Below are 14,199 nucleotides of genomic sequence, written 5' to 3'. Positions count from 1 at the left end.
ATATATGTTAATTTTGAAATCAAGACACCAACATTTACATAACCAAGTCAAATGACGAGTAGAATGTGGGTAATTAGATGCAAATTATAAATTATACAATGACGAAATGTGTGTGATGCTGTACTGGTATACACATATTGTTTCCAATGTTATACCCAAAATGAACATTAAACCAATTGAATTCATATTATTATGTAAATGATAAATGCAACGAAAATTGATTTTTTATTTTGTTTGAACGTTAATTTATGGCTCTCAAATACCAGCACCATGTACACCACATCGATCATTTGTTTAGAGATCAATTTAAGTGCGTCCATTTAGAGTTGTAAATGGGTTTCTTGGAAGAAATTAGATTAAACGATCTGTGTGTGCGACAACACAATTTTATTGAATAAGCTTTGGTTACGAGAGCAGTTACAATAATAAATAAATTTGCTGTTTCTACATCGATTTATTTGTATGTAATGCTATGCACTTCAATTGAAAGTCAAGAGTTGGAAACGATTAAAATAGAATTTATGAACAGGGATCTGTCGTCAACTAAATTCCTTAAATTTGCTGATTCTGAGATGCGGGAAAACGGGAAAGCCCTTGAAACACCAGAGTGGTGGTGGTATCGTCCATCATATTTCAACATTTAATGTACCTCCTGGAGATATACGTAATAAACTGAAGAAAAGCAAAAACTACGCGATGATGTGGCAACAGCTCCCAAGCCACTGAATCCTGTGTTTCATATGTTTTCTGACTCGTCTCCTCAACACCTTTCATTTTTTGATGTATCGGTCATCAATTTCGAGCAAAAATTCGTGAAAAACTCTTGAAAACAAGCAAAACTCGCTGTTTTGCGTGTTTTCTTATTGTCAGTTGCTACTGATAATTGAGCTCGATTTTCGACATTATTTCAATTATATCAGTCGTCCCGCCTATTCCTTTCATTTGACGTATTGATCATTGATTTTGAGCAGAAACTCGTGAAAGTCTGTGGAAAACAAGCGAAACAAAACAAAACTTTGTTCATTGAGTTTGACTAGAAACTTCTCTCGCTCTTTCGCTGCATAAAGAGCCAAATTTTGGCCAGGATTTTTTGTACACCGTTAGATTGGCCAGAGACTAAGACTCCGGGCGCCACTGGGCTATTTGTTTTTCAGTACTAAGCAAAGACATATCGTTGAAATTTCCAGCGTTAATTTTCACCAGTTTTATTCAGCGCTAGGGGCTGAGCCCCTATAGCCCATCGTGTTAATACGGCTCTGAGATTGGCACACAAAACACAGGTAAACAACGTAAAACCTGCAAATTTTCTCCAGTCCAGTATGCGTATTAAAACGGTCTCACTTTGTCTTTATTTTCCGCTGTTTTTCCGGCGGCAAATAGGATGAATCAGGATGTTAAGGAAGTCTCTAGATGTATGTCTGTATGTCTCTAGATGAAATAATTATGATAAATAGGTGTTGATGTAACAGTTATTATGGTCGCCACTCTGGTTTTTCAACGTTTTTGAAATGCATTTTTAGCCCCGTACGAAGTACAAAGGGGCTTATAGGATTACGATGCCGTGTGTAATTGATGGAATTCGAAGCAGACGGTCAGGGCAAAGTGTTTGCCTATGTTCATAGATGACGAATCCGCAATAAAAATGTTGTCTGTCCGTCTGTCCGTCACGTCGATATCTTGAGTAAATCAAATTCGATTTCAAAAATTTTTTCCCTGAAAGATAGTCGAAATACTGAGGCTAAGTTCGAAGAAGGGCATATTCGGGTCGGCCCTTCGTGAGTTAGGGCCACCTAAGTGATTTAAGGTCTTTTGGTGATATTTATGGCAAAATAAACGATGGAAATGTAAATGACACGGCAAATGATAGGTATTGTCAATACCAATCCAGGAAAAAAAAGTTTTTTTTAAATCGGGTGAGTGGACCGTGAGTTAGGGCCTTAGAAGTGAAAAGCTACTAGGGCCCTATGTGTATTTTACATATTTTTCGTAATTTTTGTGTCATTTGGAAGGTAATCAAAGGCCGAACAGAATGTTGTTGAAAAAAAAATTAAATTTGAGTCCTCGGACTAAGGCCGCTACTAGGGCCCTATGTGTATTTTACATTGAACTCGAGTAAATTTCATTCGTTTTTCGTAATTTTTGTGTCATTTGGAAGGTAATCAAAGGCCGAACAGAATGTTGTTGAAAAAAAAAAAAATTGGGTTCTTGGAATAAGGCCGCTACTAGGGCCCTATGTGGATTTTACATATAACTCGAGAAAATTTCATCCGTTTTTCGTAATTTTTGTTTCATTTGGAAGGTAATCAAAGGCCGAATAGAATGTTGTTGAAAAAAAAAAAAATTGGGTCCTCGGACTAAGGCCGCTACTAGGGCCCTATGTGTATTTTACATATAACTCGAGCAAATTTCATCCGTTTTTCGTAATTTTTGTTTCATTTGGAAGGTAATCAAAGGCCGAATAGAATGTAGTTGAAAAAAAAATAAATTTGGATCCTCGGACTGAGGCCGATACTAGGCCCTATGTGTATTTATACTCAATAAATTAAAATTTTAGGGCTATTTGAAATTTTTGTTTTATTTGAAAGGAACGTAGTTCGGGGCTTCGTAATTTCGCTATGCGCAATTTGTAAGATGTACACATTACATAATAATTTTACTTTAACTACATTAACCGGCGCAATAGGCTTACGGTCAAAGTAGGGTGACAGACGCACTAGGGTCACGTACGCAATAGATATACGGGTTTGTACGGGGCTCAGTCGCAGCAAACGCTCCGACTGTTCTGATGGCTCGTTTCTTACTTTTCCTGTTTTCCAGCACCTTCCACTGAATTTGTAAAGTTTATTGGAATTTTGTGAATAAAAACTGCGCCACAAAATGTATGTAAATTCGTAACCTGAACACTTTATATAAATAATTAAATGCAGAAAGCAGATGTGTTGCATTAGCGAATTATAAGAAAAATGTTTTTTCGTTTTTCTACAGCTGTCGGCGTATCGGTTTTTCTTTTCGATCAATAATTCCAAAACTTAACTGAGTAGGTTTAAGAAGCAAATTTATTTAATTTTCATTTAAATTATAATTCGCTACAACAACACGTCTTCTGCAATTAACTATTCATATTATTTATTGAGGCGAAATATAAATGGTTGGAAAATAAGCAGATGAACTAATATAAGCAGTAAACTCCACACATTTTTTATTGTTTCTAAAACTCAAAATTCATTGCTTCATCCTAATTTCATGTCTGTAATGCTCCCAACTAAGACGGCTGATTATGGAGTCGGAAATACTTGTTAATAAACCATCCGCATAGTGTCCCAATTCGCCTTAACCTCCGAACAACGTGTAGTTACATTAACAAACGTTCGCTTACTCCCGAAATTTTGTTTTTATTCAATTTGAATTCCCCGTTGAATTTTACAACAAAATATCGTATTTCTTTCGGTCGGATTTACTCAATCATTTTCTACAAATTAGGCTAAGTGAATTTCGATCATGATCGCAGAATATAATTTTTCTGATTTCTGTCGCGTATAATTTACAAACAGGCGAACCGAAACGGTTCGTTATCGCTCGATATTTAGACTCAAAAGTGAATCAGATTTGAAATGTATCTTAATACACAACAGGCAGAATAAACAGATTTCGTCGCTGATAATGTCGAATCAATTTTCGGTGATGGAATGTGTTCTTTTCCTGTAATGGGAGATATACCATTCCGTGTTGCACCAGCAAAAGTGTTGCCATGAGCACCATTCACAAATCCATACAAAATGCTGGCTGATGCTTGTAAAACACAAATGTGACGAGGGACAAAATTGTGTACGCAAAAACAATTTGATGTTACGAACTGTGAATGTGTACACTTAATGATACAGCATATGATGCCATGCACACTACACACCACCACCATGTACAACATCCCTGATTCAGTTATACAATTCGACGCTAAATCCTACATCATACAGACGGAGGGATTTACTTCTAAGTGAAATGTGTACGTATTACCATCAAATTTGAAAATTGAATTATTTGCGAGAGGACTACGAAATCCTATAATGACGGTTAGTAGAGCTGAATTGAATTATGACATTTAGAAAGGTTTTTTTTCCTCCTTCTGTTTTCAGCATTCAACTGTCGAGGATATAAATTGAAGATGACGAGTTTTGGTTTATTTACTTTATACGGGGAGCGTCGGGAGATTGGTGTGTGTATGCAAAATCGATTTGGTGTCGTTTATACTTATTACGGCAATTTGTTACACTATCAATGTCATCATTTTAACACAAAAATGTTCGTAGTTTAATGTGCTATGTTGGAATTATAAGACCAACAGTTTTTTCCGGTTTTACATTGCAATGTCAGCGCTTCTACTACATTCACTTTAGTTGCAGTTAGGGTATTTCAGTTATTCTTCCAAAAATTGATACTTGATTAAGTGCAGTTGAGTTCCAAAGTTCCAAAGTGATGGCAGAAAAAGTAGTATTTTTAAGTAGTAGTAGCCCTTGTGGGCAATAATTTTTCGTTGTTCTAGATTGTACCTAGTTATGCTGTGTAAGAGGGACAAAAAGAAGTCGAAGCAATAAGGTGGTGCGACAATTAATTTTCGATTTTTTATCCAATTTCGACATCGTGATGCACAATCAGTAAGTCCCCTGATCATTTTATCAAACATTTGGAGCGTGGAAACTTTTTCCATGTATGTCATATAGATATCAAAAGCATTAAAACTTTCGGTTAGAGAACAAATAGTATTTTGCCTTACGAGTAGATGGAGCTTGGTCAACATTCTCCATTAAAAGTCGCTCTAATTTTGTGACAGTAGCATGTGAGGTATCGTTAGAGATCTGACATCAGCCTTTTTTAGAACAATATACTTCAGAAAGTAAAACATTCACCTAGTGCCATTGATATCCTTTCAAAGTTCATCCAAAGTTGGGGACTTGGGCTGAACGGTCAATGATGTGCAAATTTCCAGGACATTTCCTAACCAATTTTCGAAAACTTTTTGCTATGATTCCTCATTGAATCATGGGTTTAATAACGATTAATTTGATCTATATCATAATTATCCTCATTCCGAGATTTAACTTCAAAGTTGAGGAATTTTTCGTTGGGAACAAAATTTCAACTTTGAATTCCTGCAAAGTTCACAAAATTGATTTTTTTTAGCCCCGTACGAAGTACGAAGGGGCTTATAGGATTACGGTGCCGTGTGTAATTGATGGAATTCGAAGCAGGCGCCAAGGGCAAATTGTTTGCCTATGTTCATAGATGACGAATCAGCAATAAAAATTTTGTATGTCCGTCTGTCCGTCTGTCACGTCGATATCTTGAGTAAATCAAATCCTATTTCAAATTTTTTTTCCCTGAAAGGTAGTTGAAATTGTGAGGCTAAGTTCGAAGTTGGGCGATTTTGGGTCGACCCCTCCCGAGCTGGGGCCCCATGAGTGCTTTAAAGTTTTCCAAAGATTTCTCTGGCCATTTAAAGGCTACACTTGTAAGTGATACGTCAAATGAAAGGTATTTACAATACCGATCGACGAAAAAAAAGTTTATGGAAATTGGATGACCGACTCGTGAGTTAGACCACTTTGTGTGAACTAGGCGCAGGGCGGCAAGCCGTTTTTGATTGTAGGTTGGCCAAATTTTAATGGATTTTGCTTTATTAGATAGGTATTGACCGTACCAATCAGGGAAAAAAAGGTAATGAAATTAGGTTGACCGGAGCATGAGCTAGGTCCCTTGGAGTGAGCTCATATCCGGCTACTCGGCCGTACAGTGAAAGTGGAGTTTTTTTTATTAATATCTCGAGTAAACTTTGACCGAATTTTTGTAAAATGAATATAAATCGGTGAAAATGATACTTACAAAGTCACTGATCAGTGGGAAGTGAGTGGTTACGTGTGTGGGGAGTTTCAAGGATCCCAAATATGGATATCTATATATAAATATAGATAGCTATATTGAGCTATATAACGGTATAGATAGTTATTTTGAGCTATATACTAGCATATTTATCAGTAAATTGTTTATTTATAGGTAAATATAGGTTAATATAGGACTGAGGAAATTTTAGGTCGATTTTAAATTTGTGTTACGTTTGAAAGGAACATCGTACGGGGCTTCGTAATTGCGCTATGCGCAATTTTTAAGACGTACAAATTTCATAAGAATTTTACTTTACCGACATTTACGGGCGCAGTAGACGTACGGTAAGAGTAGGACGACGGACCCACTAGGGTCACGTGCGCAATAGATGTACGGGTTCGTACGGGGCTCAGTCGCAGCAAACGCTCCAACTGTTCTGACGGCTCGTTCTAATTTAATGTTATACTAAAATAAACTTTGGACTTTTCTCGATATTTCGTGATGAAGCTCACTGGTGTTCTCTCATATAGGAAAACGTATGCTAAAATAAATGAAGTACTAGATTTTGTATCAAACACCAGAAACAACAGAAGTAAAAGATTCTTTTTGTTATGCAGCAACACTTTAGCTGTTTCTAAAAGGTTAAATGGTTCTGAAGGTCAATTTTAGGGTACTAATAATAAATAGAAAATCAAATTGAGCAAACGTCCCTATTTCTTCACTGATAGATTTTCTATATTACCTGTGCATCTAGCGCCGAAAATGCAAAATCGACATAGTACCTTGACTTATCATCAAGTCTTGAGTTAAATTCGGTAAATGTCAGATATCAATCCGTGGATGTTATTTAAAAATACTATTTTAGACGGGCTCGTGCCAAGAAACATGTTAGGGCCATCAACATCGTTTTCGCTGTCTGTAAAGTCGAAAAAGAACTGAAAGAACATCGCTATCCCATCAGTTCATCTGATTCTGTTACTGCATTTCATCACTATTCATTACAGCAGCCGCACAAAAAAAAGAGAGTCTCTCGTACATTATACTACTCCAACAAACCAACCAAATCACCTATATCCACTGACCTTAATGTTTTTATATTTCGTAGAGTTATACCAACAGCCTGTGTTGAAATTGGAATAATTTAAATGAATCCAAACTAGATTACGTTAACGGATTGATGAAATTTGGCGCAAGTTAAATTACATATACCATGGCTCTATGGGATTGATTAACCCCCGCAATAATGTATAAAGAGTTTTCAGCTTGGTTTGCAGTGAGCGGCAGAAGGTAATTTCGTTTTAAATTAATTTTTGCTTATGATTTGATATGCTGGAAGTGCTATTATATCATGTGTGTGTAGCTTGCTATAATATATGTGTGCACGTCTCTGTGATGCTAACCAACGATAGTCTTAATTTATTATGTTAATTGATACATGGTGGATGTGCTAGATAATGTGATTATGCATATATGGAAAAGGTTCACCATGTAGACCGATTTGTGGAAATGCACCACGAGAGTAATAACATTTCGGACAGAATGTATTGTACTGTGTGGTGCTTAAACCGTATAGGAGTCTGAAGGAAGTAAATGATCAACATTGGCTGGCACGATTTTTCCCTACACATCTCTGAAGCATTGAAGTGAGCATTTTATTTGTCACAGATAATAAGACCAAAGCAACTTGTCTGCTGCAGACCAGTTTTTTTTAAATAGAAATTGGACTTTACTGCAGTCCTATTACTTACACGGATGAGTTGGTGCGAATGGATAATCCAATGATGGTAACCGTGGTGGATGCGGTCCAGCTGGATGTAATGCCGGTGGACAGTGATAACAAAACATTCCTCGTCCCGCTGCCGCAGGTCCCAACTGAAACAAAAATTATTGGAGTTAATGATAAAGCATCTTTTTCCACACGAAATAAATAATTCTAAAGTTAAAGGAGCTAATGCTCGGAACGGTTCGGGTAGGATCTTCTTAGAACCCAAACCTCAGTTAAGATTTGACATTCGAATTGAATCTGAACTGAAAATTTTCAGGCTCATATCAGATTCGGGTCAAACCCAAAATTGAAAGTTCAGTTTCAGGTCAGATTCGGGCCGAAACGTTCTAGGTTCAGGTCAGACCTTAATTGAAAATTCAGGTCAAGAACAGGTTTTGAGGTTAATCTTAACTTAAAACAGATCGATCCGAACTCTTTTCGAACCTGAGATGGTACGCAAAGAATTGATGATTGATAGTGTTGCTGTTTCTCAGAATATGTAAGACGACGATATATTCCTAGGTTACAAGAAAGTATGTCCCGCATTTGATTGCATGGCTAGTGAAGAAGCGGAATGAAAGTTTACTTTCACTTTGATTATGATTCGCTAAAATTGGACATGTAACCGCGTATGACTAGCCACTTGCTGTTAGTTGTTTCCTTGCAATTGTCACTATGGCCTGATGTTGGCAAAAATAATTCTTTAAAGCTTTTGAGGAGTTCCATTGTCAGAAACAACAGAAACCATTTCGCTGATACAAAACAAAAGGTTTACAAAACCCCTCTACTAATGAGATTCACACCACTTTTAATGGGTTAAACGGGTATTGTCGACACATAAAACATATTAATTATGCCAAAAAAACTGTCTATCAAATCAACATCATCAATCACAATTAAAACCACACAAACACTACAAACTGAGCGTATCATACACTTTATAAGAAAAAGATAAACACAAAACAAGAAGAAAAACTCGCTTAATATGCTTGATTGCATTGTCCTCAACAAATCAATTTCAATTAAATTATCTTCCTTAACAAAGAAAAACGGTTCTCGACTTTTGTTCGAAATGCGTTGGCAATTCAACGGTTCTCCTCGAATGCATAAAATATGAACGGATAGTTTACCATTTAAGATGCGCATTACACTGCTCGGGTCTCTGGTGTGCATGTGCGAGATATATGAAATATAATTTTTAATTGCTACAAATAAAATTCAATTTAACTTTTTGATTGAATTGAATATGGTTAAAATTAATTCATCACTAAAAACAACCAGCATGAATAAATTAATTTAACTGGAAGAACATAACGAAATGACATAACTTTTTCGCTCTCTCTCGATAGTATGGTTTATGCTGTAAATTTATACGAAACGAACACGCATCGTGTCATACATGAATTGATATCATTTCAATAAAGCAGAATTTTGTTTTCATTTTAATTTTTATTTGATAAAAATTGAAAAGGTAGACACCGTCATATTTGGCATCAATCAATTTAATTTCCAAAAAAAAATGTAAATTTATATTTGTTTGATGTGCACTGTGCGGCTACAAAATAGCCTCACGTAAGTACTGCCACGATCTATACAGGAAGAGAATGAATAGTTATTTACGTGACAAGTCATAAAAAATTTAAAAGTAAAGTTTTCGTATGAATTTCGTTGATCCGAGTCGAAGCCGAAGTCAATAAACACAAGAAAATGAGGATCATCAAAAGTTCATCAAATTCAATTCTAAGAAAGATTTTCGACTCGCAAAAGGCACACCGCTGACACTTGCGATAATTTTCATTTTCGCAGGGCTTCGCAATTAAATTTCTTACTTAATTGTTTGGATATTGTTATTTTGCCACGAGGGATTATAGCCATCACCCTCGGCTCTGGTTACAAACCTCCCTCTCGGCAAAATAAAAATCTCCAAACAATGACTGTTAATGTACTATTACATGCTATATGCAACGAAAACCGCACTTTTCATGTATCAATCACTACTTTCGACGCCTTCAGCACGTAATATATATTATGCACCTGTTGCCAAGATTGTTATTTTGACGTGTAGGACATTATTGCCAGAGCCGAAGGCGTGGGCAATAATGCCTACACGCCAAAAAAACAGTCTGGCAATAGGTGCATACCATATTTTATCTGTCGAGAACAGATATATCGAGATAAGTAAAACTCCCTAGAGAGATAAGCTCGAGATTATCGTTCTAGATAGATAAAATTTATTACATAACTCGGGATGAAAATAAAAATCAAGTTTTCGTGTGTTTGTTGACCTCGGCCGCGATCGTATCAATAAAATTCATACGAAAACTCTACTTTTCATTTCTTTTATTGCTATTTAATGTACCCTAGACTTTGCACAAGACTATCACAGCCATTACAGTACGATCTTATCACAAAACAAGTTGTACCCACAATGAGGATGCAGAGAACGTTTGTAAGGATCGTACGGGAAATGGATTGTAGCCTAACCGAAGTGAGGGTAACAAGCGAAAGTGCCTAAAATAAACCATCCACAACAGATGCGTATACAAATTTTCATGCTGAGGGACTAAATTACGAGAAAAATTCTGAAATTTATGCCCAATGCACTATTGACAAACTTAGAATAGTCGGAAATCTTTCGAACAAAACAATCTCTTTCGCTTCGCCTAGCTATAAATTTGAAAACGTCAAAAAAATGTTGACTTGAAATAGCTCATTTGAAAGGTTTTGTCAAATTCTAAAACATTGGATACTTGTTTAATTTTGGTTACGGTTCAGCTCTGTAGAAATCGCTAAAATGATCGACATTTGGTAAGTTAGAAAAAGTGGAAAAATTTCAGAAAAAGCTATGTTTTTACAATACTTGCACAAGAAGTTGTCAGTTGTGTGAAAACCTGAGAAACAGTTGTAAAAGCGATATGATGATGATGACTCATCATTGATGAGAGTTGCATTTCGACTGACTTCTCCAAAATATTTGCACATTGGTGGCAGCCAACGATTGACGAAATGAACAAAGTAACATTTTTCTCTTAAAAATCATTTTCCCGCAGCTCTCCGGCAGCTTTACGTCTTTTATAAAATTGTTGTTTGTTGTTGATTTTCTGTTGCGAAGAACCGACATTTAGCTCTGAATTTCTAAACGATTTTCGTATGGTCGGTCAAACGCATTCACATTTTTTAAGGGTGGGTTTTAAAAACAAAAAGAATTATCTATTTTTCTCACCAGGAGAACTTGAAGGCTATATGCACCCAACTCCCGCATATATGGAGATTTTTTGGTCTATTGTTGAAAAAATGAACATTGACCTTTCAACTTAAGAACCCCTAATTTTCTCCCGAGCTTTCTGAAAAATGCGAACTCATGGCACTTTAACCGTTTACAGACGACAAGCATATCATCAATATTACAGTCGAGTCTGCTAATTCTTTCGATCACATTTTGTTATATAGGATCATGCATTACCTATTGCTTATCATTTACTTGTTTCGCCGCTGTCGATAGCACCCATAAAGGGTGATAAAGAGAAATAAATTTTTATTCATTTTCGGGACACATAATTTAATCACAAAATCATCAAACATACTAAGCTAAATTACATTTCGAAATTCGTTCAGTGTACTAAATAGGCCTGTGTGTATCTTATAGTCCAATTTTTTCAGTTGTATTAATTGAATTCTCTTTGATGTTACAGCTACAAACGAAAGTATATGTAAAAGTTCAATAATACAGTGCATCTAGTTAATTAAAACAATAAAAACCATCAAAATGAGATGTGTCGCATGTCTCTAGGAACTTGAACAGAAAACCAGAAAAAAAATTATTAATTTTTCCACTTACAACGCTCAATTTAAACATTCATTTTATTAAATGTTCATACAATTCCATATAAATTAGCCTAAATTGAATTTGATGCCGTCAAGAGCTGTAAACAAATGATGTCATCAACTTAATTTATTTGAATTGTTAATTAAGTTTAACTTAATAAAAAGAACTGTATGAGAGCCTTGTAAAATTTTTACTCATTTTTATTTAACCATAACAGCAGAAAATGTTCACTTTTTATCCAGCTCGACAGAATCACAATTATTATTATGCAGCATCAGCGCCAGATATGTACAAATTAAAGTGTATGTGTGTATCGTAATTGGTTGATTGGTCATTAGAATTTATGAAAATTGTGTTTGAGAGTTATTAACGTGGGCGTTTTGCACATTACGCTATTTTTATTAGATTAAAAATGGTAGGAACCGTTAATTGGTCCACTTTGCGAAACAGCTCTCTGCTTGGATTTTCTTTTGTAGTTGGGGAATTTAGAAGGATTCTCTGTTGATAAGCTAAATTTTCCGAGAATTGAAAACTGGACCCCACTTTTTGGGTGGGTCAGGTCCCTTGACTGAGATTGGGTCTTAGTTTTCTTACTATTTTTAAATGATATCACAAAATTCTAATCAGATGAAAAGCGATACAAGAATGGTCTATTTGCTACATCATTTATTGTGCATTACTGTCATTTTCACTGGTAACCGTTTAGCAAATAGCAGATGTGTGCTTTACCTTACTCAAATTTAATTTACTTTTCTTTAAGTTATAGCTATTTATAGCTTATAGCTATAAGTTTTAGGTCCAGTGACCGATATTTTACTCCTAATAAGATTCTCACTCACTATTCTGAACTAGGGCAGAATGAAATTATAACAAAATATTTTCACATCTGCGATTTTGGAAGCCTCTAAGAATTAGTCGAGTTATCGTGTTAGCAAGAAAAAACGTTGTGTTTACAATTCCTCCAATCTCACTACTCCAATATTATCCATCTTCGAACTCAATCTCAAGAATTTCAATCTTCGCCGATTAAAACTAAAATTTTTAGAATCGGTTAAGAATTATTCCAGCTATCGCCGTAACAAGTGTTACGAACGGTTTCTGTATTTACGTCGTTTCCAATGTAGTTTCAGGTGATTTTCTGTCATAAGGCCCTAACTGTCAGTCAAGAGAATAATTTAGCTGACTGATGTACCAACAATTACATCTTTGACAACTATTAACCTTTCATATCACCAGAATCATTAAATCTGCTATATCTTATGTTTAAATTATCACAAAACGTTTGATACGAAATCTATTACTTCATAAGTTTTAGCATTCGTTTTGCTACACATTTATAAGTGGCTAGAACAAAACAAATCACTTCATTTTATCGATAACAGAAGACTACATGTTTCTAAAAGATTTGAGACATGGACGTGCACGTGTCGGTTGAATTTAAATTCAGACTTTTCGGAAGATGTGTTGGCTAAGTAATAGTTATAATTAAAAAATTTAAAAAATTGTTCTACAGCATGCTTCAAAGTAAGGACTAGAATAAAAATGTTCAGCGTTTTCAATTTTCTAATCGTTCTACTGTAGTGTTTAAAACGTGACTATTTTTTTCATCTGACAAAAATGACAAATGCCTGCAACTGTTGCTTAATTCACTTTATTAAAAAAAACGGTTGATGCTGCACAATGGCTAGAAACACAGTCCATACCGAGGGGTGACTCACTTCTAGATTAAATGGATTTAATGGATTTAATGGATTAAATGGAATAAAAAATGGATTAAATGGATTAAATAGGAAAAAAGTTCATTTTACCAAATACTGTAAAAGTCTTAAAAACTGCTGATTTTGATCGAACCACGTACTACAACTCATACTACAATGTTAAAAAGCGAAAAAATCCACTTTTAGGAGTTGTGGATTAAATGGATTAAATAAATTTAATACCATTTTTAACAAAAATTTTTTTCCTATACCTCACGAGTACTTAAACGAGCTGGCGATCGTGCAAATCTATTTTTCGCAATTACTTTACAAATTTTTCAGGTGGGTAGCCTAATTATTTCGGTAAAACTAAACAAAATTTTTTGGATTAAATGGATTTAATGGATTAAATGGATTAAATGGAAGTGCGTCACCCCTCGGTCCATACACTTGCTACATGCGAGAAAGATCGTTCCAAAGACACAGCTAATTAATTTCACCTTCTGATAGGGAGACTAAGTGACATTACACTAGAATTCACCGAAGAAAGTACTAGAATGATATTTGTACATACTCTTCCTTTCGAATCATTCGACCATTCGTTTACGAAAAACAAAACTGTTCGCTTACCTAGTTAAACGAAAACTTATTCATTTTGTCGACAATTCCATTTAACAACCAGAAGTATTTGCCTTTTACACATAAAACATTCATACGAAATAAATTTTCACAACTGGAAATCACCATTCACAATTATCATCATCCACCCTCTCATATTCAGCTTGTTTCAGCGTAAATTAGTAAAGGCGTTGAAGTTTTATGTACTCATTTGCTAAATGCATTTCAGGCGATTAATTTTGTTCATTTAGGAAAAGCTTTCTCATAAAATATATTTGTGTAGTAGAGAGTTATATAACCCGAACATACACACGGTACCACCAACAAACCACATATAATAATGATCGCATATCCTATATCTATAACGAAAAGTTAAATTGTTCATAGAAAAGTTCATATACCCGGGTACATTTATGCGG

The 14,199-nt window shown here is 35.2% G+C and overlaps 1 protein-coding gene across 2 annotated transcripts in view; it reads right to left on the bottom strand.

Annotated features, from left to right (window-relative positions):
• LOC119081894 (homeobox protein ceh-37) overlaps positions 1-14,199 on the bottom strand; it is a 59,651-nt gene that overhangs the window by 34,721 nt on the left and 10,731 nt on the right. For both annotated transcript variants that reach the window (XM_037191121.1, XM_037191122.1), the window contains exon 2: positions 7,623-7,746. In XM_037191121.1, the coding sequence (XP_037047016.1) occupies positions 7,623-7,719 (97 nt within the window). In that variant the 5' untranslated portion in view covers positions 7,720-7,746. The remainder of the gene's footprint in view (positions 1-7,622; positions 7,747-14,199) is intronic.

The sequence above is a fragment of the Bradysia coprophila genome, unplaced genomic scaffold (assembly GCF_014529535.1).
Source record: "Bradysia coprophila strain Holo2 unplaced genomic scaffold, BU_Bcop_v1 contig_373, whole genome shotgun sequence".
NCBI classification, from domain to species: domain Eukaryota; kingdom Metazoa; phylum Arthropoda; class Insecta; order Diptera; family Sciaridae; genus Bradysia; species Bradysia coprophila.
This window is presented reverse-complemented; position numbering and strand designations above follow the sequence as displayed.